At 34.9% G+C, this 26,754-nt stretch overlaps 1 protein-coding gene across 3 annotated transcripts in view; it reads right to left on the bottom strand.

Moving 5' to 3' along the window:
* The window catches only part of IL6ST (interleukin 6 signal transducer), a 50,469-nt gene that overhangs the window by 10,290 nt on the left and 13,425 nt on the right, over window positions 1-26,754 (bottom strand). For 2 of the 3 annotated variants that reach the window (XM_032404402.1, XM_032404403.1), the window contains 12 exons: window positions 26,453-26,540; window positions 21,295-21,374; window positions 15,899-16,204; window positions 14,881-15,001; window positions 8,759-8,925; window positions 8,064-8,218; window positions 6,154-6,313; window positions 4,171-4,253; window positions 3,303-3,513; window positions 2,631-2,813; window positions 421-522; window positions 99-245 (listed from right to left, as the gene is read on the bottom strand). In XM_032404402.1, coding sequence (XP_032260293.1) covers window positions 99-245; window positions 421-522; window positions 2,631-2,813; window positions 3,303-3,513; window positions 4,171-4,253; window positions 6,154-6,313; window positions 8,064-8,218; window positions 8,759-8,925; window positions 14,881-15,001; window positions 15,899-16,204; window positions 21,295-21,358 — 1,699 coding nt within the window. In that variant the 5' untranslated portion in view covers window positions 21,359-21,374; window positions 26,453-26,540. Of the gene's footprint in view, window positions 1-98; window positions 246-420; window positions 523-2,630; window positions 2,814-3,302; window positions 3,514-4,170; window positions 4,254-6,153; window positions 6,314-8,063; window positions 8,219-8,758; window positions 8,926-14,880; window positions 15,002-15,898; window positions 16,205-21,294; window positions 21,375-26,452; window positions 26,541-26,754 lie in introns of those variants that run through there. The other variant, XM_032404404.1, reaches the window with a different exon arrangement.

Raw genomic sequence — 26,754 nt, 5'->3', positions numbered from 1 at the left:
TAATATACTCTAAGATATATAACTTAAGGAGGTGAGACTTAACATTTAAAAGCTTAAGAAAAACACCAGTAATTCTTAATAACTGATAGTTTTATTACCAGTTTCATTTCCAATGATGGTTCTATAAAATATAGTATAATTCCGGATAAATCCATTCTGAACATCAACAGGAAGTTGGTCCCACTCTAAGACAGCTTCATTTTTCCCCACTTTTTTTGTCCGAACAGTAGGTCCTTTGGAAGGTGCTAGAATAAAGTATTTGATAACTGAAAATCATTATAATTCAGTATATCACTAGAATTTACTAAAATTTAATTATTATATTTGAACACTGTAAGGCATATCCTTATTTAAAAAAGATAAAATGTCTTTGTTAATAGAAAACTCAACACATTTCCAAGAAAATGAATTTGGACTTACGAGCTTGTTTAAGGTATGCTTTTATAGACTCGGGGCTTCCTGGTCCATCAGCATATATTGGAGTAACTGTTATCAAATAACATTTGCTCTCTGCTAGATTCCCTAAAGAAAGAATAGGAGAGTAAGCATTTTTTCCCTGTAACAAAAAAAAAAAGTCTAACTCCATTATTTATTTTTACACTATAATTTCATGGTTATTGAACTTTCTTTTCAAACTGCAGCTTTTAAAGTAAGCGTTGCTTGGGGCGCCTGGGTGGCTCAGTCGTTAAACGTCTGCCTTCGGCTCAGGTCATGATCCCAGGGTCCTGGGATCGAGTCCCACATCAGGCTCCCTGCTCCGCAGGAGGCCTGCTTCTCCCTCTCCCACTCTCCCTGCTTGTGTTCCCGCTCTCGCTATCTCTCTCTGTCAAATAAATAAATAAAATATTTAAAGTAAGCGTTGCTTTTTGTGTACTGGATTCAAGCTTAATAGAGTAAAGCTATTTATGAAAGTAAAAGCTTACTTTTATTGCCAATATGGTGGAAATATTTATCAGTAAAAGTAATTATTATATTTACATCCAGGACTTATAAAACATTGATTTCAAATTATCCTTGGTCTTATAGCTTCAGTGTTTGTACATCTTAACTAATTCTCAGAAAACTGCCTAAAGACCCACTGGTAAGAGCTAGGGAAATGGCCCTGGTTTGTAAGGTAACTGGGAAGAAAAGAATTAGTACTATTTCCCCCAAAGGGTAAAAAAAAAAATTTTAAATAAAGTTATCTTGAATACCTCCTTTATTTATAATCTCTTCAAATTAACAAAGTAATCTATTCCTTTAATACACAATAGTAAAATCTTTTTATATAGAATTCTATCTGTCCACATCAGAAAATAAGGTATTTGTTATACTGAAGTTCATACATTCAACAAGAACTTTTATTTCCTCAACTATTACTCATAAAGTTATATATGCTTCTGTGCTTTCTTAAACAGAGTAATTTTACTTTTTCTTGATGACTCAATATTATCAAGAAGATGAATTAAGTGTTAAACTCTGCTGTAATACAGTGATGTTATCAGAGCTATGAGCTATTGGGGCTCCCTGTGCAACCTGAAGGTCTCTGGAGATTATGCTATGCTTTCTTAAAAACATTTTTTTTTTTTTTTTTAAAGATTTTATTTATTTATTTGAGAGAGAGAGAGAATGAGACAGAGAGAGCACATGAGAGGGGGGAGGGTCAGAGGGAGAAGCAGACTCCCTGCCGAGCAGGGAGCCCGATGCGGGACTCGATCCAGGGACTCCAGGATCATGACCTGAGCCGAAGGCAGTCGCTTAACCAACTGAGCCACCCAGGCGCCCTCTTAAAAACATTTCTATTGTCTAGTTACTACCAACGTGCATCTTCTCTCTAGCTCCACCTTGCTTTTGATAAGGCTGATAAACTGAACAACCAAATTTATTAAAATTGTCTATTAAATAAGAGGTTAACGAGGGCCAAATAGCCTATTTTATAAATAAAACAAACTTTATGGCAGATATGTCCTTGTTTACAGCTTTTCTCTAATTAACCATATTATTCATAGCTGAATTCTAATGGTTCTCCTTCTTGACTAAAACAAAACAAAACAAAAACATACAAGCTGAGTGTTTTCTCTTTAAAGCTGTTTTATCACTTCAAAGCCACAGAGTTAAGTTGTACCTTAAAACGCAGGGCAATCCACCATTTTGGAGCTCTACAACATCATTACTTTCTGTCCATTACAACTTCCAGTTAAAAGACAAGGAAATCTGAGTTCTAATTCTGCTTCCCCTATTCAACAGCTTTAAGGGTTTAACAAGTCATTCAGATGCTACAGGAAAATATTTTCTCATTGCAGGATGAGGAGTTAAATCAGGTATAGAAAAAATGCAACTAATTACAAGCAGAGGTCATATTACCTTATAGTTCTCTTTACAGTTTTTTAAGTGTTCCTTTGAGATCAAAACACTTAACTCTAAAGAGAAGATACTATTAGCCCCACTTTGTCCATAAACAGACCCTGCAAATGAATGAGGTTATATGTGACCTGGTGAGAGTCACACATCTGGCGAACTAGATGTAACTAGTAACTGATAAACTGAAGATCTTTTCAGGGGACCACAACATCTGTAAAGCACACAAAAATATGTGAAAGAAAAATCTGTCTAAAGGATATCAACTTAAAATTTTTTCTAGCCAGGTATACCTCTTAAATAGGTGCGGTGTACAGTCCCATCTTCTTGTTGCCAGTCTGGGATACAGGGCGATTTATCTGATAATACACACCACTCAAGTACGTATTTGTTTACAGATTCATTTGGAGCAGTCCATTCTACCCAAAGCATATTATCTTTGGGAAATGCTTTAAGATCCGTTACAGGGCGAGTAGCTTTAAAACAAAGTTTGAATACCGATATGATAAATGAACATTAAAAAATTTGAAATTTTGATATTTTACATTTCCATAACCAGTTTTTGTAGCTCATATTAATATGTATTTCCATGAATAAAGGCACTTTATTATAATTTACATAGACAATTTATTTTGAAACTAAAATTCTTCCTTTCTCAAAATTCTTCAAATGTTTTCTATGTGTAAATGGCATTTTTTTTCCTCTTTGAAAGCAATGAACAATATATTTAAGTCCTACTCATATATGGTTCCCAGAGCCTTAATATTTAAAAAACCAGGTAAGCAATCAGAAAAGGCTGAAATGAATTAAGCAGTTTACTCCCAAGTTTAAGTGAGCCACATAATAATGGAACAAATTATTTGGTTGTTGACTTAGAATAATTATGTACTACGCCTCAGAATATCTTCTACATTAGGAACCACCTTTTCCCATCCGTAAGTCGACTCCATCTCACAGACACAAACCTTGAAAATCATAAGCAGGAATAGTTAAAACAGCTGCATCTGATTTGCCAACCAGATTTCTTGCTGTGAGAGTTGCTATGTAACGCTCATTTGTGATGTTTACTGTCCATTTTGTGTCATTAACTGTGTAATTCTGTAAACGTGATTTCCATCTTGTGAGAGTCACTTCATAATCCAAAATTTTTCCATTGGCTTCAAAAGGAGGCAATGTCTATAATAAAACAGTTTATTTTAAAAATGTATTTAATAAAAGTTAATCAGTTTTCTCCATGTTCACACATTCTGCTGTTAGGTCAAACCTCTAAATGTTTACCTGAAAGGTACTGGCGACCTCATTTACAATTCCCTACCTTACGTCAAACTACTACATAGTAAATGAAGAGTAAACCCACTGACTTTGACTAGGAGGGAAAGCACCATTTCATTAGCTTTTAGTTCTGTATAGTACCTGCACTGTGGCTATCTGGCCCTAAATTATATTTTATGCCTGAGTATTTTTTTTTTTTTAGTATGATACGCTTGCAGACTTATGGACTTGACAATAATTTTGTATTTCCTATTATTGGCATACATTTTGATTACTCAAAACCTTTAGTAATTATTTACTGTGAGGCACTCAGGGAAGTTCAATGACAGATAAGATCCTTCTCATAGAACTTTTCATAGAATTGTGATGAAGTATTTATGAGATAAAACCTGCACTTTATGGCCCTTTTATGTAGTATATACAAAGCTTTGTGTTTCTATTTATCAAATGTTTTCCTGATATTAAGATGAATAAAAATTTAAGTTAAAAAACTACACTCACAATGCCATATAAAATATATTTATGTAAGTGATAAAAGAACATAAACATGCAATTTTTTACCTTCCATATGAGTTGTACAGATCTATAACCATGAGTATGGGATGGCTCTATCTTATACCAGAAACTTGGTGCCTTGGATGGTCCTAAAGAAATGACATAAACTTTTTAAAATAAAATTTTTCAACAATAAAATATAATCCTGGAAATTATTCTCTTCCTTTGTTCTTAATATTCTTGCCCTTCAGTCACTGTTTAAACTCTCATTTTCCCCACCCTAGCATGCTATGCCTGGGTCTTCCTTTAGTCAGGATGATAGATAGCTTGATAATTTAGATTATATCGGGATACTTTTCTAATCTTTAAATTGTAAAGCTACAAACATATCCTAAAGGTATAACCAAAGATGGATCACCATTTCTTACTGCTAAAAATCAAACTGAAAAATTTTATTTAAATATATACTTAAAACTCCTAAATGTATATATGTAAGAATATAAAACAAAATAAATGGGAGTAAATGTGGGCTAAGTTTATTACCTTATGTTAGGATGACTGTTGATAGGATATAATAAAAATGAATTCACAGTGCTGTTGTCATAATCACCAACAATGTGAAAAATGAAAATCCACTTTATAAAACCAAGTACCAAATGCTATTAGGTTTTAAAAATTCCTATAGAATCAGCTGATTTTTCAAAATTTTTGTAAGTGCAATTATAAGATATGGTTCAATAGAATAAAAAAGGATCTGAATAAAATCTAAGCAGTGATATCATGATTATAAAGAGGTAATTATAGAGGTCAAAAGAGAGAAAAGAGGCAAGACTGGGGACAAGGTGCCAGTACAGGGGGTTCAAACAGATACACATACATGAGTATACAAAATAAAGACCAAGAAACTATAATGAAAATGTTACAGGCCAGAAAGACTTCCTAACATAAGAAGAACCTAGAGGAATCATTCATTGGTGATTAAATTGAAGAAATGCTTAATCTAATGGTTCATAATTTTCCAGGTATCTTTTTGACAAAGGCTATGTACCATCTCCCCAGAAAACGCACACAGGCACTAACCATAATATTTTGCCCACACTTAAGAGTAGTTCAGGAACCACCCTCCTCTCACCTCCCTTCCGCAACTGACCCACCAGCTTTCAAGGCCCCAAGGATCCCAGTTTAAGAATTCCTGGCCCAGACAAAGAAATCCAGTTGAAGACCCCCAAATCAGCAATAGCAGTATTGCTTTCTTTCATGTCATTTATGAGAGCAAGAGAAAATTCTTAGTGGAGAAAGGTAGTTTACTTTTCTGCCTCTCTCATTTCACTATCTAAACCTCTAGTGGAGCTGGAAGTGAAGGGACAGAGGTGGTATAGGAGGTTTTAAAGCCAGAGCTATTGCCATTGACACCTGAAGGGTGAAACTATGGAAGAAAACTGTTCAAAAATAAAATCTGTATGCTACAGGACTATTTCTTGACTGCTACAAAAGAAATTACTGATGTTAACTGCTATGGGCAGGGATCTTACCTTGGACCCCATATACCCTTTTATGACTTTTGGATTCTGTACTGTATGCCCTATATGATCGTGGGGGGAAAAAAAGGAAAATGAAAATAAACCAAAACTCCAGGATTCTTTTCCAGGGCTTTATTAAGTGCTGGCAGAAACAAATAATAGTACAAACATATTTCTGACAGTGAGGGACTATGGTATATTTTGCTAGTATCATTTTAATGAGTCAGGATATGATTCTCTATTTAGGGATATCTCTGAACCACTGTCCTTTAATAAAATGTTCTGGACTTAACTGTTAGGTCAGTGGTTTTCTCATGGTCATTCCATGATAATTTTATTAGGAATCAAATAGATTTATACCATCAATAATGAACACTTTATATCCTGATGTCCTTAAAGAGAATAAAAGTGTAAAATACAAGTTTGAATAAAATGGTCACAAAATAAGAAGCAACGAGGTATTATTAAAACCAGACACAATTCATAGCCATTAATTCCAAAACCTTCCTCATATATCTTAATTACTCACTATCTTCATATGTAATACCGCTTGCTTCTTCACTCCAGTCACTCCAGAATCCTTTACCATCTTCCTTCATACAACGAATCCTAAACACATATTCTGTAAAAGGTTTAAGGTCCTGGACAGTGAATGAAGATCGGGTGGATGCTGTATCTTCAGGAGGAATCTGAAATCAAAGCAGATCAACCAATAAAAAACCCAATGGTATTTATTGTAACTGTCCTAAATTCTCAAAGATTTTAGAAACTGAATTTAATGAAACAAGACTAATAAATTAAACTCAAGCTCTGGAGATATATAAATGCAAATCAAAAAGCAGTCTAAGTTAATGAAGTAAATAGATTTGGGAAGTATGGAAAACATCTATTATTAATCCTTCATTTATTTATTTATTTTTCTTCCATGGGGCCTGTAACACTGAGGGTCTCAGCAGGAAAAAGATGGTATACTCCAAGTAGAATTTAATTCAAGAAGGGTTTACACAAAAGGAAGGATGGGCAGAGTGTAGGGAAACCTCTTTAGATAGTGGTCATTACTCAGGGGCTTGTAGCTGTTATTACTCCTAGGCCAAAAGGGATGAGGGGAGGTACCAGAAACTGGGAGAAGAGGGTCAGATGGGGTTAATTTGAGAGGTGCAGTGATCTTAGGCTGAGAGACATGGGCAGCTCTGGGGAGGAAGGAGGGAAAATAAATATGCTGATCTCACTTGTCTCTTTTGCCAGACCCCGTTCTCCCATTAACCACATTCACTAGGAAACCAGAGAGAATGTGAACCCACAGATGAAATCCATACAGGTCAGCATTCCAAGACAAAGAGTAGAGTAGAGAAGAGCAGAGTGCAGCTCTGGATAGGAAAAAGGAAGATATCCAGCTCAATCAAGAAAAACAAAAGGTATCATTGTATATAAACTTGGTTTTCAGGAAAACAGAGAATATAAATAACTGATTCTACTACTCTGAGATTTTAATACTGAATACAAAGTAGGTGTCAATTTTTTTTGTTATCAATGAATTAAGAGTCTATGATATCAAAAAACTATTTTGAAGTTCAGGTATGTATCGTCTCTGTACAACATGAAGCATTAATCCATTTTCATTTGTTGCTTTTTCTAACTTTATTTTGAGCAGCCCTTCAGATAAGTGGAATGGAGAGTATTAAGATCATGGGCTCAAATCCCTTATGAGCTCATTACTGCAACAAGAGAAAGCAAAAGCATAATGTTTGTGACAAATGAAGTTATAACAAAGAATACTTTGTGGAGCACAAAGCTATGGTGATTGTCTTTTTAAAAGTTCCAAGTACTTCTTTTGGTGACAGCATCATCTCTGGGTACACTGTTCTGTTCCTTTTCAGTCTTATAAGTTCCCCAACAACTCCTTCCTCTACTAAGAAGTTGACATGATTTCTTAAAAGGGCTAGATACTAAATATTTTAGGCTGTGGGCCGGATAGTCTCTGTTCCAACTACTCAACTTGTCCACTGCAACACAAAATAGCCAAAGACAATAAAAAAAAAAATGAGTGTGGCTGTGTTCCAATATAACTTTATTTATACAGACAGATGGCAGGCTGAAATTGGCCTGCAGATTTAGTTTGCCAACTCCTGCTCTACCTTAGCCAAATAATCTCTTCATATACTCCCCACTTAATTTGCTTATTTTTTGTGTTCCTTTCACCTCCCATCAAAAATACTATTCCTTATCACCTGGTATCACTTCCATACTTCACTTAAAAGCTACTGCACTCAGCAAAACTGTATTTTCTATCTGAATGTCTTCCCGTTTGCCCTTGCATGAAATACAGATCAAGAAGATGAGTCAAGCAAAATATTTCATATAACCACAACCTTAGGATATTGAGACTTTTAGGTTAGAGGGTTGTAAGACTATTTGCATAAACAGTAACTTGCAATTTACCTGGCTCCAAATTGAGGCATCTCTGGTCCTATATTGAATGTTGTATTTCAGTCTTATAAAACCCTGAATACTTGAGTTGATCCATGTCAATTTTAAGATACTGGACAGTTCCTCTGAGTTGCTTACGGATAAATTATGTGGCGGATTGGGCTTCACTGAAGAATAAAATAAATCCGAATGTTTATCATGGTTTATTTTTACAACTTCTTACACAAACTCAAACATACTACTTATATTTTATTTCACAATATTTATTTATTCTTACCAAATGAACTAATTTTTTTGAAAACAATGCGATGTCATACTATTATAATGGAGAGGAAAGGTTTCTAAAGAAATTTTAGTTTTCTTTGTCAAGTTATTATATGCTTGTTAATCTTTTTAGGTTATCAAAAGACAAATATTTATGATATATGTAAAGAAAAAGACAATAAAACGTGTACTATAATTGCTATGTTGTAAAATGTTTGATAATTGCATAAATACTAGCAGATAACATTCAAAGTGCAAACCACTGTAGTATAGTTGGATTATTAAGATTTTTCCAGATTATTTTTAATGTTGTTGTTAAAATAAATTTGTAAAAATCACTAAAATAATAAGTGCTTATTTCTATATTAATTAAAATCTAAAAACTAAATTAATAAGCCACTGCATATATCCTAATAAATTCTCAAATTCAGGTTTATAACTACCTTTATCTACAGGATCAAAATTTATATGATCTGATGTAACCTTCCCAAGGGCATTCTCTGCTTCTACCCAGACTTCAATGTTGACAAAATACACAGGAGAATAATCAACAGTACATGAGGTGGGAGTGTCACGTTTTGTTTTACAATCAGCAAACTTCTCTGTTGCCCTAAATACAAAAATGGAAGAATTGGTCATTAAAAACAGATTTTAAAAAATTAAGAGTGAAAAAGGTTACTTGATGAGACCCAGACTGTTACAGCTTAAAATAAAATTTCTCAAAAACTATCATGCTTTCCTTTAAAACTGAGTTTGATCTATATCTTAAAACATATTTTCAAATTTTTACTCCAAGAACATTACATGTAGAATACTATACTCTATCCCCAATGACCCTTCTCCAAAAATAATTTCCTGTGATCTTCTTTCCATTCCTGAAACAGAATCCTTACTGTACCTGCAATGTCCTTCTTTAAGCACAGTATGATTTTTCTAAGCACAATATGTTAGGAGGTGACAGGAGGACAGGGATAAGTATTTCTGTCAACCCCAGAAAATCCCCTTAGCCTCCTTCCAGTCAAACCCAGGCAAACACTTTCTGATTTCTATCACCAAAAAAGTTTCAAAGTGATAATACTATTTACTCACTTATATTTAAATTATGCATCAATTAAAAAGACATATACACACACATACACACATTTTTTTAAAACAAAAGGGTAAGTCAAAACCACAACAAAGCAGGTAACTTTTATGAATTACTATGATGTATACCTGAAACAAACAGGATACTGTATATCAATTATATCTCACTTTAAAAATTCCTAAAACTCAAAAGCAAAATGAAACATATGAACTCTTGTATTGAGTTGGTGCTGTAACACATAGAAAATTATTTTAAGTGTCTTTTTTTGTTTAAAGATTTTATTCATTTACTTGACAGAGAGAGAGAGAGCAGAATCAGGGGGAGCGGGAGAGGGAGAAGCAGACTCCTTGCTGGGCAGGGAGCCTGATTCAGATTCGGAGCCTGGGATCATGAACTGAGCCGAAGGCAGACGATGAACCGACTGCGCCTGGCACAGGCGCCCCTTTAAGTAGCTTTAAAATTTAAGTAGCTTTAAAACAGTAATTTAACTATATCCTTAGTGGAAGAAAACAATCTTAAAATTCTTTTTAGGATTCACATTGTTGGTACTGATACTGGCATTGCTATTCTGCAGCGGCTATGCTTACTGAGATAAAGCAAAGGAGTTATTATATTGGTGCTGCTGGAGACCAAGGTTTTCAGCACAGAAGAAAGATGCAGATGTTAGATGGATGAAATTAAGTAAAAACAGGTAGTCCAGATTTTAAACTGGAAATATCAGTATTAGCGCATGATGTATTTTACCCTAAATATGTTTCCTAGCTGTTTCTGCTGTAAAAGCCTAGAAATAACAAGCTCCCCTAGCACCCAGACTGTAGTCTCTAAACAGTAGTTCCTACTAAATGGAACCATGGCTACATGGGAAATGGTTGATTCTAGGTCTGGGGCAGGACATATATACTAAGGTGAATCTGGAAAATCATGTCATATCAGAAAGGAAGAAAGCTGTCAAAGACTAATGAGTGAAGTCAAAAGGAAGAGCCAACCTGAGTAGTTCCTACTAACCAAGGATGGGACAACATAAGTATAAAGAAAAACAACGGTAATGGACTGAAACACATCAAATATATTTCAATATGAATTCATAATGAAGGGAAAAAACCCCTCATCCTTTGGAGGATGCTAGGGAACTAACTCTTTATAAAATTGGTTAGAAAGTGAAAACATTAATACCATTTTGCTTCTCTATATGAACTGTCCCTCAGGGTAACCAACAGTTGAAAGTTTTAAGTATATCAGGTTTTTAAAAAAAGACAGAATACCACTATTTTGTACCTCAGGTACAAATAATGATCGCTGATGGCTCAAATCTTTAAATGAAAAACTAATGGGATGCAACAACACGGTTAAATCCCCAAAACATTCTGCTGAGTCATAACCTTTCACAGAAGAGTACATACTGTATCATTACATTTACATGACATTCAGAACAAGCAAAAATTTATAGTGAAGAAAATCATTTCAGTAGTTGCCTTGTGGGATGTGGTGAGACAGGGTGGTGGATAGGACTGACCAAGCAGCAGCAGAAGTGAACTTTCTGGGGGTATGAGTAATGTTTTATATCTTAATAAGGGTCTGAGTTACATAACTGTACTAGTCAAAAGTCACTGACTGATACACTTAAGGTATCTAAGTATATTTAAAGATGCACATAAATTCTACCAAAACCCAAACATGTATATGTAACTGTCTAATTACATCTAATTAATAATGTAAACACCGAGGTGTTTAAGGGTGAAGTATACTAATGCCTGCAAGTCACTCTGAAATACATAAATAAAAGATGGACAGGTGGAGAGAAGGATACATAGATAAACATATATGTGATGAAGCAAACACAGTAAAATGTTAATTGTAGGATCTAGGTGATGGGTCTGTATAAGCATTCACTGCAAAGTTCCTTCAGCTTTTATTTGATAAAAACTGCTGGTAAGAACTATTTTAGATCAATTTGTACTAGTGTATGCAGAGTGTGTCAGTCATGTCAAAGCCAAGTCCAATAAACAAAACCTATCTTTGGAAAAAAAAAAAAAAAAGGAAATTTTATAACAAATGTATCAGGCTGACAGCACCTGAAACCACCTCTCAATCTTAGTATCAGAAAAACAAAAGCTCTCAACCAAAAGATTTGTTAGATCTAATGGATGAATTCAGTAAAGTTGCACAATACAAAATTAAAATACAAAAATCAGTAGTGCTTCTATACACTTACAATGAATTTTCTGAAAAGAAAGAAATCTATCCCACTTACAACAGCATCAAGAACTATAAAACAGGGGGGCGCCTGGGTGGCTCAGTTGGTTGAGCGACTGCTTTCAGCTCAGGTCATGATCCTGGAGTCCCGGGATCGAGTCCCACATTGGGCTCCCTGCTCAGCAGGGAGTCTGCTTCTCCCTCTGACCCTCCCCCCTCTCATGTGCTCTCTCTCTCAAATAAATAAAATCTTAAAAAAAAAAAAAAAAAAGAACTATAAAACAGGAATAAATTTAACTAGGAAGTTAAAAGACCTCTACTCTGAAAACTACAAGACACTGATGAAAGAACTCAAAGACACAATAAATGTGCTCACGAATTCAAAGAATGAATACCGTTAAAACGTCACAAAAGCCACCTATAGATTCAATGCAATCCTTATCAAGCTTCCAATCGCAATTTTTTACAAAAGTAGAGAACAACACTCCTAAAATTTATGTGGAAACACATTAATAGTCAAAATATCCTGAGAAAAAAAGAATAAAGCTGGAAACATCACACTTCCTGATTTCAAGCTATACTATGAAGTTTAAGTCATCAAAACAGCATGGTTCTAGCATATAAACAAACATACCAGTGGAAGAGAACTGAAAGCCTGAAAATAACCCAAGCACAATTCAACTAATTATGCCAACTAATATTTGACAAGGGAGCCAGGGGAATTCCTGATGGAATAGTGCTGGGATAATTGGATATTCACCTACAAAAGAATGAAATTATCCCCTATCTTATACCTTTCACAAAAATGAACTCAAAATAGATTAAAGACTTAAATGTATGACTTCAAACCATGAAACTCCTAGAAGAAAATACAGGACTAAAGCTCTGTGACATGGGTCATAGTACAGATTTTTTGGATATGACACTCAAAGCACAAGCAAAAATAAAAAAGAGACAAGTAGAACTACATGAAACTAAAGATGTGGGGCACCTGCCCGGCTCAATCAGTTGAGCATCTGTCTGCCTTTGGCTCAGGTCATGATCCCAGAGTCCTGGGATCGAGCCCCATGTTGGGGTCTCCCTTTGCTACTCCCCCTACTTGTGCTCTCTTGCTCTGTCAAATAAATAAAAAAAATTTAAAATAAAAATAAAAATCTGCATAGAAACCATTAACAAAGTGAAAAGACAACCTACAGAATAGGAAAAAATATTTGGAAGCCATAGATCTGATAAGGGGTTAATATTCATAATATATAAAGAACTCCTACAACTCAACAGCAAAAAAACAACCCAAATAAAAAAATGGTAGAAGACCTGAACAGACATTTCTCCAAAGAAGATATATGAAAGGCAATCGGTACATGAAAAGACACTCAGCATCACCTGTCATGGGAAGAATGTTAATTAAAACCATAATGAGATATCGCCTCATGCCTGTGAGAATGGCCATCATCAAAAAGATAACAAATGTTTGTTTGCATGTGGAGAAAAGGGAACCCTTATGCACTGTTGGTGAAACTGTGAAGTGCTACAGCCACTATGAAAAAGATGGAAGATCCTAAAAAAATTAAACTACCGTATGATCCAGGAATTCCACTTCTGGGAATACATCCAAATGAATCAAAAACACTATCTCAAAAAGGTACCTGCACCTCCTTGTTCACAGCAACATTATTTACAACAGCCAAGACATGGAAACAGGTAAGTGTCCATCAATGGATGAATGGATAAAGAAGTTGTGGTATATACATGCAATGGACTATTATTCAGCCATAAAAAAATGCAGAAATCCTACATTTGCAAGAACATAGGTATACCTTGAAGGCATTATGCTACGTGAAATAAGAGAGATAAAGACAAATACTTATGATTTCACTTATTTGTGGAATCTAAAAGAAACAAACAAAAAGACCAAACTCACACACAAAAAAAGGGATCAGACTTGTGGTTACCAGAGGCAGAGGGTGGGGAGAGGGGAAATTGGAGGAAGGTGGTCAAAGGTACAAACTTCTAGTTATAAAATACTAAGAACTAGGGATGTAATGTACAACATGACTATAGCCAACATTATTGTATGATACACAGGAAAGATGTGGAGAGAGTAAATCCTATGAATTAAGGAGAAAATTTTTTTCCTTCTTTTTTGTTTTATCTATACAAAAAGAAGGATGTTAGATAAACCAATGGTGGAAATCACTTCACAATTTAGGTAAATCAAACCACTACACTATATGCCTTAAACTTATACAGTAATGTGTATCAATGATTTCACAATAAAACTGGAAAAGATAAAAATGACAGAAATAGTAGACATAAATTGTCTAATTGCTTATTACTCCACTTTACATTAAGATAAAATATGGTGTGCACCTAAAAAAAAAGAAAGAAAGAAAAGAAGAAAAAGAATCAAACACTCTGTGGTGGATCCTGATTGGAAGTATATGTCACCCCTACAAATTACTTTTGAAAAAAAAAAAGATCAAACCCAAATCTAATCAAGTGTCTAGATCTAACAGCAATTTCTAGGGGAAAAAAAAAAAAGGGACACATGTTAACTGTTACTTTAACAACTGAATTGCAAAGAAAAAGATGAGAAAACCAGGCAGAATCTATGGTAAAACAAAAACATATCCATTTGCAATGCGTGGAGATTATTTAGATCGTGATTTGATGACTTGTAAAAATATATACAAATATTCATGGCACAGCATAGGAAATACAGTCAATGATAATTTAACAGTGTTATATGATGACAGAAGCTATGCTTGTGGTGAGCATTGCCTAAGATATGGAGAAGTTGAATCACTATGTTGTATGGCTGAAACTATCGTAACACTGTGTGTCAACTATACTCAAAAAAATTTAAAAATATGTATATACATATATTCATAAACACCTGAGGAAACATGAATACTAACTGAAAATGGGGTAACCTATTAAAGTTTCTTCAATGGTATTATAATGCCATGTAGTTATGTGTCTTAAAAAAGTATGCCTATCTTTTAGAGATATGAACTAAAATATTTATGGATGAGGTGATAATGACGTCTGAGATTTTCTTCAAGATAATTTGGGGTGGGGTATATAGAAGACTGGTCATGAGCTGGATAACAAACACATGGGAGTTTATTATACTATTCTTTCCCCTTTTATATGTTTAGATGCTTTAAAATAAAAGCTTAAACAAAAATCTGCATTTAATATTTCCACTTGAAGAAATAAAAACTCCAGCACAAATGACTAAATTCGTAAGTTCAACATACAAAAAACTTAAAAACAACTTGCCATTCAGATTTTAAAGTGAAGTTTGTTTCCAGGTATGTTTCCCTTCCAGGATCCCACTGACACATCATTTTCTTTCCTTCATTCACAATGCAACTCAAATTTTTAGGTTTTTCTGGAGGCACTAAAAGGGAAAAATGAGCCATTTTCAAAAAGCTTTATATCCACAAATAACATGCAGTTTATATACTACCCAAGACATGTGCAATCTAAATTAGATGGGGGAAAAAAAAAACAAACATGAGCAAAATGTATGGACATAATGAAATTCGACTAGTGACTAAAAAAATAATCTTTTCTACTTAAACTCGTACTTTTTAGATTAATATACATTTTCTATAACTGTCACTAACTAGCATATTTCAAATTAATTTTCTACACAAAATCAACTTTCATTTATAACTGGGTAAGAATATTAACTGATTTCTCCATGAAGTGTATTTTAAAAAGTATTACTGCATGTTAGTAAAAGTCAAGTAAATGGAAACAAATGATTCACATATTTCTCTTCCTATTGTTTTTTGTTGAAACTCCACTGGAGGAAAAGCAAATACCAAATTATGGTTTTGGGGATCCATCTTGGATTTGACAATCCACTCTTGGATCATACTAAGTTTATTTACTCTGACACAGAAGGACTTTCTCCAGTATTTATTCACTTTCTTCAGATAGTTTGTTCTGTATGTGCATCTTTTCAGCAATTAAAGGATACTGAAAGTTACTATGAATACACTGACAAATTTCAATTCAACACTGTTTTGCGGGTCTCATGTAAAAACAGTTTTCTAGAAAACTGAGAGATACTTGACTTTCAAGAAAGATACAAATCTTATGTTACTCTTCAAGCTTTTTGTATAGTAGTAATGCAAATGGAGTTCCACTTCAAAACTTTTTTTAAAAACAAGTACGTCCAAAAGTCAATGAGCCAAAAAATAACTGCATTTCATAAAGACCAACAGACATTACGAATGTAATTCAACAGTCATAACAAAGTTTAAAATAAGACAAAAACAAAACTTACAGCCTGAAGTTATTCTGATTCCATAAACATTCTGATCAATCTGTCCAAATGTACGAATGTTGCAAGTGAGCTGAGTATTTAATAAAGATGTATCTGTAAACGTGACACTAGATGCTGTTCTGTTTATGATGGTATACTGTTCTTTAGGAACAGTAAGATGGTTTGTTTTCCAGAAAATATAACTAGCATTTACATGAAAATAATCCATACATTTTTCTTTTAGCACACAAACTGCAGTGAAATTAGAACCAAGTTGTACAACTGGAGATTCAGGTTTGATATAACCACATGGATCTAGAAGTTCACCTGAAAAGGAACAAGAGAAAATATAAAAATGGACTGAATTATTCTAATATAAAATGGTATTTCATATCAATGCAGTTCCTCAATCTTCACTAAAATATCTCTTTAAGACAGGGAAAAAGAATTACGCAGTGAAAAATAATATGGCAAGAATTCAGTGCCTCAATTTGTAAAAAAATATACAAATTACAAGGCTGATGAAAAAAACCTATGCAAGCTTCAGCCCTTTTTATAATATTCTAACTTTGCTTTAGGAAACACAGACTGCCTGCAGCATGATTCACACTTACTCCACCACCAATTCTGTTCCTCTATTCAGACCCAGGGTCTAAATTAAACCCTCCAGCAAACAGGCAGTGGCAGGCTCTATCTCTCTCTAGTCCTGAATGGTGTTGGGGATGTGGATGGGGCCAGGGAAGATAGTATACATTGCTCATTTTATCAAAATTCAGACAACAAAGGAAATAGCAAGAGAGCAACAAAAAACATAAATAGAACAAGATGGTCAAATATTATTAATTTTAACAATAAATGTATGGGATAAAATCCCGTATTAAAAACAAAAAAACAACCTGTATAAACAGTAACTATACCACAGCTGTATGCTTTAACTATCACCTAACTCCATGCTGATGACAACTAAATCCCTATCTCCAGCTCTAACTTCCTACTGTTTTCAATAACTTGCGAGACCTATCCATCTGAGATACTTCCTAAGTACTTTAAGATGAACACATCTAAAGGGCACCAGGGTGGCCCAACTGGTTGAGCGTCTGACTCTTGGTTTTGGCTCAGGTCATCCATCATCTTATGCGTCCTAGGATCGAGCCCCATGTCAGGCTCTGTGCTCAGTGAATCTGCTTGAGATTCTCTCGCTCTGCCCTTCCCCCCAATCACCCACTCTTTCTCTCAAATCTTTAAAAAAAAAGATGAACACATCTAAAACTTTATGCATCACAGTCCCTTTCAAACTTACTTATTTCTCTACTTCTGCTAACAGCACTATTTATATCCAGTTATCTAGGCCAGATACCTTGTAGTCATCTTGAACACCTCTTCCAACTTCACAATACTGCACTGTGTCTTGTTGGCTCTGTATTCTTAATGTCTATCAACCTCTTTCTCACCAGCCCTTTTTGCCTGTTGAAGCTCAGGCCCTTATACTGCAGTCTGACCTCCTTCCAGTTTATCCTTTATGTTGCTATCAGAGTTACTGTTCAAAATGATCAGGCCATTTCCGTATTTTAAATTATTTAATGGCTGCCTACACCATCAAGATAAAATCCTAATTACTTGGCTTGATTTGCTAGCCTCATTGCCCAGAAACATAAGGCAACTTTCCCTAGTGAATCTTTTTGCCAATGGGTTCTTGGGTGGCAACCCATCCTAACTGAAGTTCCGTTTTTTTCACTTGGAAAATGAAGTTAATAAAAGCTATCTTTTTTTTTTTTTTAAGATTTTATTTATTTATTTGACAGAGAGAGAGGAACTACAAGCAGGGGGAATGGCAGGCAGAGGGAGAAGCAGACTCCCCGCTGGACAGGGAACCTGATGTGGGACTCAATCCCGGGACCCTGAGATCATGAACTGAGCCGAAGGCAGACACTTAACCAACTGAGCCACCTAGGCACGCATAATAAAAGCTATCTTGAAGAGTTTTTGAGATTAAAAATTACTTATATAAAGCACCTATTACAATGCCTGGTATCCAGTAGTCCACCAGTAACAAATGGTAGCCTATCATAATTATTATTACTCTCCAAAGACAATCAAGTCACACTGATAGGGTCTGGAAGACAAAGTCAGCAGGAAGAATTAAAAACAGTTTTTTGCAGTCAAAACTATACTCCCAAATGGAATCCTGGAACCTCTCATAAAATCTAATGCCCAGAGTAGGAATGTGTATTTCTTTGTTTCAAAACTTACAAGGTGGGCTCTTTATATGACCTTGCTATTATTTATACATATCTACAGTAAATCCCAGTGCAGATATTACTCTACACTTCCAAATGTATGGAACTTCATCTTGTGGGATACTAATAAGTTATCCTGTGATACTGGGCCAGTCCTTACAACTCCCTAGACCTCACTTTATTTCCTTGGTAAAATCGCTCCTGTTTTACTTACTTTCTCTAAAGTAATAAGGAACAGTAAATATGAAATATATTTTAGAGTACTAAAGAACATAAGACATAACTACAGACTCAGTATTAATAGTTTTTAATCACATAGAGTAAGAGAGATACTAGAAATGAGATGTTCCAAAGTGAAACGTAGGCTCATTAAAATCATCCTATGCCAAATTAATCCCATTTTTACAGGACTACCAAGCTATTTGAGATTAAATTACAGAAAGAGAGCATTTTAATTTTAAAAAGGTATCTGATAAACTTAGTTGGAATCATGTAGACAAGATGAAGAAATACGCATTAGAATATATGGTAACAGATAACAGCTTAACATTACAAAACTGCTGATATCCGGCTGTTCTTGATCTACAAAAACAGAAATTTCATAGGTTCAAAAAAGAGATTCTTAATTGGTTGATTACTTGGGGCGCCTGGGTGGCTCAGTCGTTAAGCGTCTGCCTTTGGCTCAGGTCACGATCCCAGGGTCCTGGGATCGAGCCCCGCATCGGGCTCCCTGCTCTACGGGAAGCCTGCTTCTCCCTCTCCCACTCCCCCTGCTTGTGTTCCCTCTCTCGCTGTGTCTCTCTCTGTCAAATGAATAAAATCTTTAAAAAAAAAAAAAACTGGTTGATTACTCATATAAAAAAATACTATAAAAAAAAGTCAGCAAGAGAGAGGTCTAAGCGTATGCTGAAGTACCTGCTTTCAATCCTTGCAGCAGACTGTATTTTCCAAACATGGTCACACCTATATATTTATCCTACCCCACATGCTTTTCTTACAATGTGACTGATACTCCTTCCACAAAGAAATGGGATCAATATTCCCCTCCTGCCCTCAGATGTGTGTGGTGCTTATGTCTGCCCCAGCCAACAGAGTGTGCTATGTGACTATCTAGACTGTTATAACAATACAACTTTCGACTAGTGTTCTTTTTCTCTTGGGACATTTGTCCTTGGAACCCAGTCACATGTTGCAGGGGAGCCAAGGCGACATGGAGAGCCCACATGTGGTGTTCTGGCCAACAAGCCTAGCAAAGCCCTCAGCCCACAGCCAGCATCAACACCAGACATATAAGTGAATGTGCCTTCAGATGATTCTAGTCCCCAGTCTTTGAATATTCCAGGTAACGCCCCAGACATCACAGTGCAAAGATGAAATAGTCCAGCTATGCCCAACTTTATTCCTGACACACACACAAACCGTAAGAAATAATACTTACTGTCATTTCAAGCCATGAAGTTTTAGAGTAAATTGTGAGGCAGCAATAACATACTTGTTATTTTGAACATTTTTTTCAATAATTTGGCAGAAAACAGACACACACAAACACATACCAAATTAGCAAAGGACAAGACTATGAAGGATTGCCAACACTTTGGATGTTAGTATTAGAATTAAAATTATTTTAAAAGATTAGACCAAAAGGCCAAAACTAATATAATGAAATTTGCCAGAGAAGAAAATATCGCTCTAGGCTGAGATTAAATAAATATAGGGTAAGGCAGAAGTGGATTAAAAGTAATTCATGTGAAAACCTAAGAATTTTCACTGACCAGTAGCTTAACAAGAAACTATGGTCTATCTTAGCTGGCAAAAAACTATGCTGACTGAGTAAGAAAGATGTTCAGATCAAAGTAAGTTAAATAAAATGACTATACTTAGACCATGTCCAGTTCTGGTACATTAATTTCTTTCTTAAGTGCATTTTTATTAGAACCTCAACAATAATTCTATAATTACTATCCTTTTTATAATGTTTACTGTGGGCCAGGCATTGTCCAGATGTCTTGTGTATAGTAACTCATTTAATCCTCACAGTACCCCTAGGAGACAGGAATCATTATTATCTCCATCTTATAGATCAAGAAACAGATCAAGCGACTGGCCTAAGTCCTATAGCTGGTAAGTGCGAGAGGTGTGATGGTCTAGTATTTCAAATGTGCTATGGGCAACCAAGAGAAGACTCAGGAGGGTAATCAGCATGTACAGGGTTAGAAGCCAAGTCCTATAAAGAATAATTAGGACAACTGGGTAAGTTTAGTTTGGGCAAGAGAGGCCTTAGAGACACATGAAAGCAGTCCTTCAGTATTTTCCAAGAGTTGAACAGTGGGAAGAGAAAGTGGGATTACTCTAGAACTAGGGATAATGGGAAAAAGTAACAAGAAGGAAAATTTGGGCTCAAGAATAAGGGAAGATTTTCTAAACAACAGCAATTTCCAGAATAAGTTTTATGTCACTTGAAGTGTTCAAAAAGAAGTCGCATTCCTAGATTTAGAAAGAGGATGATTTACAGCAGTGCTTCTCAATCTGTGGTGAAAGATCAGTTTGGTTTTTTACCCCCAATCTTTCACAGACTTATACTTTTGCTCTATACCATGTTTAATGAGATAAGTCCAGTGATCACATGCTTGGATGTCATGGCTATGTCAAACTGTTAAGAGTTTCTAAACATATATTCTTAATTTCTGTACTTCTCTCATTGTGAATTAATAACAACCAATTCTCAGACAGGCATCAGGCTGTGGACCAGTTTGAGCAGTACTGCTCCAGACCTCTTTATTCTGGTATCACGATCACACTGTTCAGTGACACCTTTGGCTATTAAAAAGTGAAGTGCTAAAAGTTAACAGATTTTCTCCTATGTATTAAAAAAATGCCCAAAAAACCAACAACATATTTTTCCCCCCTCCCACCTTAAAGTTATTGTTAGTATACCTAAACAGCATTTAGGATTACTGGGTGACTGTTTCTACTCAAACTATAATTTATCAGGAGTATTTTTACATTTCAAAATCATTTTTAGGTTAGGACAGCATTATTCTCTCAATAATGAGCCTAGAAAAAATAAAAACATTAACATAATTACATAATTATGAAGCATAAGCTTAATTATATAATTATACAAAAATATATAAACCTGATTTGTGAGATTGGGAGGTAGGGTATTTTCATGAAGCTTACCTACACATTCAGTGGTGAAGAAAATAAACAATGCGTGCACTATCCAAGTCTGCAATGCCAACATCTTGCATTAGATATTTCTGTAAAAGACACATATAGTATTATTTTTATTATTTTTTCTCTTATTATACATAGCAAGTAAAGACACAATTCCTAACGCTTTTGTTTCCACTGGATAGCTGTCTTCTAAAAGGTGGTAAAATTTTATGAGAATGCAGAAAACAAATTTAAGTCTTCAAAATATTTTTCTTTATTCCCACTGGAGTTATGGCTATGTCAAATAGTGATGGAACACAACTTATACTTTAAGGTTAATTAAAAGAGCAATCCTGTTTCTTTATTATGTGAAGACTTACACTATTAGTAAATGCTGTGTGAGACAGTACTTCAGAGAGACAAATTTCTACATGGCAAAACCCACCAAAAGCAACCTCAAAAGATATTTGCAAAATGGAAAAAAAAGTTTGTAATTCATACCATGACCAAAAATATCCCCTACTATATGAAGAATGTCTACAAATCACTAAAAAATTCCAACACCTAGTAGAAAAACTAGCAAGGTGAGCTGAATAGGCAATTTATAGAAAAGAATATACAAATTATTTAAAACATATGAAATGATACTTTCAACCTCACTCATAATGAGAGGTGCAAATTAAACTACCCCAGAGAGGAATGCAAGATGATACAGACACTTTGGAAAACAATTAGGCAGTTCTTTACCAAGTTAAATGTACATAATAATAATCCGTACTTCCACTCCTAAGAATGTATCCAAGAGAACTAAAAATACATGTCTATATGAAGACTTATATTCAAATGTTCATAGCAGCTTTATTCGTAACAGTCCCAAACTAAAAACAACCCAAATGTCTATCAACTGGAGAACGGATAAACAAATACCCAAACAATGGTATATCCATACAATAGAATACCACTCAGCAATAAAAGGGAATGAATTAGTGATATATGCAATAGCATGAATGAGAATGAATCTCAAAAGCATTAGCTGAATAAAGGAAGACACACAAAACAGGCTATGTACTGCTGAATTCCATTTACAGGGTATTTGACAAATGGCACAACCAGGGTGACAGAAAGCAGATCAGGGGGCTGGCTTGGGCTGAAGTGGAAAAGGGGAATAAATGTAAAGAGGCACAAAAGAACTTTCAGGGGTCATAGGAATGTTCCATGACCTGACTGGGGTGGTGATAAAACTCTATATATTTGTCAAAATTCACTAAATTGTGTCAAGAATTATGAAAGCACTGAGATTTTACCCTACTTGCAAGTGAACAAGTTAACCTGCTAGTTCCATGGATACTGGCAGAAGACATGAGACTCCTGTGTCAGAGACAAAGGACCTTACTACTCATACCAGGAGCAGCATTTTCAGAGTTATCAGCATTTTTTTGCGCCAGCTGCCTGGGCCCCAATTCCGACAGAGCACTGTGAAGAGGGGCTGGTAACACCTGTACGCACAGTGGGTCGTGTTACAGGAGGGAAGACGGAGCTTAAGAGACCCAGATCTTTTAAAATGGCAGTAAGCATGCCTGCCTTTTACTCTGGAGAGAGACACTAGCTCTGTTTTCCAAGGCTGTAAACAAACCTTCAAGAGACGTATGGGGAATTGTTTCCTAACAAACTGTACACTAAAAATTGATGAATTTTATTCTTTATAAATTAAACCTCAATTAAAAACCAACAAAATCTACCCAGGCAAGGTATATAGTCAAAAGAAATGAGTGCTTCACTCCTCTAAAAGACATGTACAAGAATGTTCATACAAGTTTTATTTAAGTACTGAAAAGTAGAAGCAACCAAAAACACAAACACAGTAGAACAGAAAAATTCAAGTAACTCAATCACAGCAATGAAAAAAGAATTACAGGTACTCACAACATGACTGAATTTCCTATGTAACAGAGAAGAAATGAGACACAAAAATGTATATGAAGTTCAAAATCAGGCAAATGTAATCTGTGGTGATAGAGAATAGTGGTTATCTTTTTTGGGGGGTGGGGAAGAGGGCAGAAGTGAGCATTCTGGGATGCTGGACATGCTCTATACTTTGAACTAGATGGTGATTAAAAATTTACTGAGCTATAAACTTGTGATCTGTGGACTTTATTGTATGTAAGTTGTACTTAGTAAAAACAGTAAACAAAACAAAATGACCCCCGTATCATTTCCAGTTTTGGCAAAAATATAAAAAATAAAAAATTATCAACACAGTATTTTGAGACTATGACATAAAGGCATTCTCAACTCTGCATTTATAGTGTAAAATGGCATAACCTTCCCAACAAACTGTGGGAATTTAAAACTGAATTTTATTGTTTGTAAATTAGAGCTCAATTATAAATAAAAGAACTATCCCGATAAGGTGTATGCCCAGTTTTGCATTATCGATCAAAATTAAAATATATATACGTTTGAATCTAATGATTCTACTTCTAGTATTTTATCCTATAGATATGAGCAAAACAATACACAAATAAGGTTATTCACTACAGCAGTTTTTAATAATAAAAGGTTGATGCACAAATAGGGGACTAGTTAAATTATGGTACATCCAAATACAGCATACATGTAGCTACAAAAAAGATGAGGAAGCTCTAGATCTCTACCTAGAGATGTGTAAAGATATCTAAAATACATAAATAAATAAAATAAAATATTGTTAAGGTAGAGAACAGTGTATTTGTTATTTGTGGGGAGAAACCAAAAAAAGACAAAACACACACTCATTTCCTTATATACACATAAAACACCTCTAGAAGGATAAAAACTCAAAGACTGGCTGCCACTGGATGAGATACCAGGGTCGGATGGAGATGCTCTATCATATATTCTTTGCACCTTTCCAATGTTGTACCATGTGACTTCAGTACTTAGTCAAAAACTAAATTTAAATTAAAAAATATTTGTGTAAACTCTCTCCCCCAAATAAAACTATGAACTTCTTGATGAGGGCTTCACAGTATTGCATTTGGAATACAGTGTTTTTTAATTAAATATCAATACTAACTTGACTTTATGTACTCCCTACCCATGTAACAGTCACTCTATAATTTGCTCAGGATAAAAGAATGAAGTTGTAGGAACCATTTTCCTCCACCTGTTTTATTTACTTCCTAACTTTAAATAGTCCCATATTAGAAAAATCCACATCATTCAACTGTTCATCAAAAACAAAATGAAGAAAATACCTGAGCATGCTGGGAGAGCAGTATGTGGTCATGCCACCCTGACCACCCACACCAAGTACCTTGTTCACACTGTAGAGAGGATTCTCTATAGTTCCTGGAAACTGGCAATCTTTTTATTGATGCACTATATTCTTAGAACAAAACTCTGACACAAGAGGTCCCATAAAGGTATTTATAGTTACCACAAAGCAATTAGATTTATCTAAGCAGGGCCATGAAACACAGTATGTAAAAGGAAAACAGGCAAAGAAGGTTTCACATTTTAATAGTTAGAAAGTAACGTTTCCTGGGACGCCCCGGTGGCTCCATCGGTTAAGCATCAAGCACCTGCCTTCAGCTCAGGTCATGATCCCAGGGTCCTGGGATTGAGCCCTGAGTCAGGCTCCCTGCTCAGTGGGGAGTCTACTTCTCCCTCTCCCTATGTCCCTCCCCCTGCTTGTGTGCATGCTCTCTCTCTCAAATAAATAAAATCTTAAAAAAAAAAAAAAAGTAACGTTTCCTAATTTTTAAAGGATTGTCATTGAGATGTGATGAAGAAACATCTTTTCAGAGTCCCAACCTAAGAGATGGAAACACAGCAGCACTATCTAAAATACTAAATGCAATATAGTTAACTTCATTTTGGGGCTTATCTTGTTTTAAAATGGACAGAATTGACAGTATACTGCATACTGTTCCTCTCTTTTCATTTTGACAACAGTACACATTATCCTCCCGCATCTCTGGCAGAATTTTCCATGCATATATTATAACCACATATTGCATACAAATGATTTTCCTTGAAATTTGCATCTTATCTTGGAACATTCTACGAAACCAAAACATAACTACTAAGCAGAGATACAGGGAAGGTTTATTCCAAGCACTGAGTGGTCCCTCTAGAGTGGCAATTCCTCAACTATGGTGGTTCAACACGGTAATGTGCTGAAAGGTGCTGTAAGATGCATCACAACTAATTCACTATTGTTAAAGTAATAAAGTTTACAAATGATTTTAAAAAATTAAAACAAATCAAGATTATCCCTGTAGTTGATCATTCTTATTCATTTTCATTCCCATGAACTTTCTTTAGTGGGAGAAAATGCACTGGAGTTATAACTGATAAATATTTAATAGTTTTGCCCTTTATAAATTCTTTTTGCTACTTATAGATTATGATTTTTGAGTCTTTCTTTTTACTTTGATGCAAGGACAAAATGAAAAAGCATGAGTAATATATTTAGATATAGACTTCATGGGAGGAAGAATGTCAATATAAACTTAGTTACTATGGTAACATTACTCCTATAATTGTAGAACTACTAGTAGATGAACTACAATTGCCAAAAAGAAGGCAAAGTAATGTTTGTTGAATAAATAAACTGGGTAGGGATCAGGATGAGGAAAATTTCAATATGGTATCATGTATACACATTACAGTGTTAGTTTGAATAAATTTGCAGAGTCAGTCATACCTACATTATATTAACTATTATTTTAAAAATTATCCAACTCTGCTCTATTCTATTATTACTAATTATTAATTCATAGTAACACTTTGTATACTATTTTACATTACACAAGTGCTTTTATGTAAATTACTTCACCTGATTCTCCTAATATCCTAGAGAAGGAGGCTGGTAGGGCAGGAATCATTATTTTATTATTTTAAGAGTTTATATTTTTAGAACAGCTTCAGGCTTAAAATGAAATTGAGAGGAAGATACAGAGAATTCCCACGTACCCTCTGCCCCCACACATGCACAGCCTCTCCTATTATCAGTATCACTCACCGGAATGGTACATTTTACCAAGGATGAACCTACATTGACACACTTTAACCACTCTAAGTCTGTAGTTTACCTTAGTGTCCACTCATGATGTTGTACATCCAATGGGTTTCGAATGGCAAGGATTAATTACTGGAACTTCACAAAAGAAAAATTCTGCCAGGTTAAGTTACTTACCCAAATCACAAAATTAGGAAGTGAAGAAACAGGGACTTGAAACTAAGTCTTCTGCCTCCAAAAGTCATGCTCTTTTCATTAGGTCTCACTATAAAGAGAGGAGAGCCTTGTTCAGAAAACTGGCTTGGATAATAATATGCATTCTTCTTAAATCCTTGCCTGCTGTAAGCCTTCCTGAAAGTATCCCGTTTTAGATACCTTCTGACCCTCAGTATAAAACAATCCCATAAACACTTGTATAACAATATTTAAACATCCCACTGTTGTTTTGAAAAAATACTTGGAAACATTATCAGCCCCTC

Source organism: Phoca vitulina, unplaced genomic scaffold (genome assembly GCF_004348235.1).
Source record: "Phoca vitulina isolate PV1807 unplaced genomic scaffold, GSC_HSeal_1.0 scaffold6, whole genome shotgun sequence".
Taxonomy (NCBI): Eukaryota; Metazoa; Chordata; class Mammalia; order Carnivora; family Phocidae; genus Phoca; species Phoca vitulina.
The sequence above is the reverse complement of the archived record's forward strand: the minus strand, read 5'-3'. Positions and strand labels throughout refer to the sequence as shown.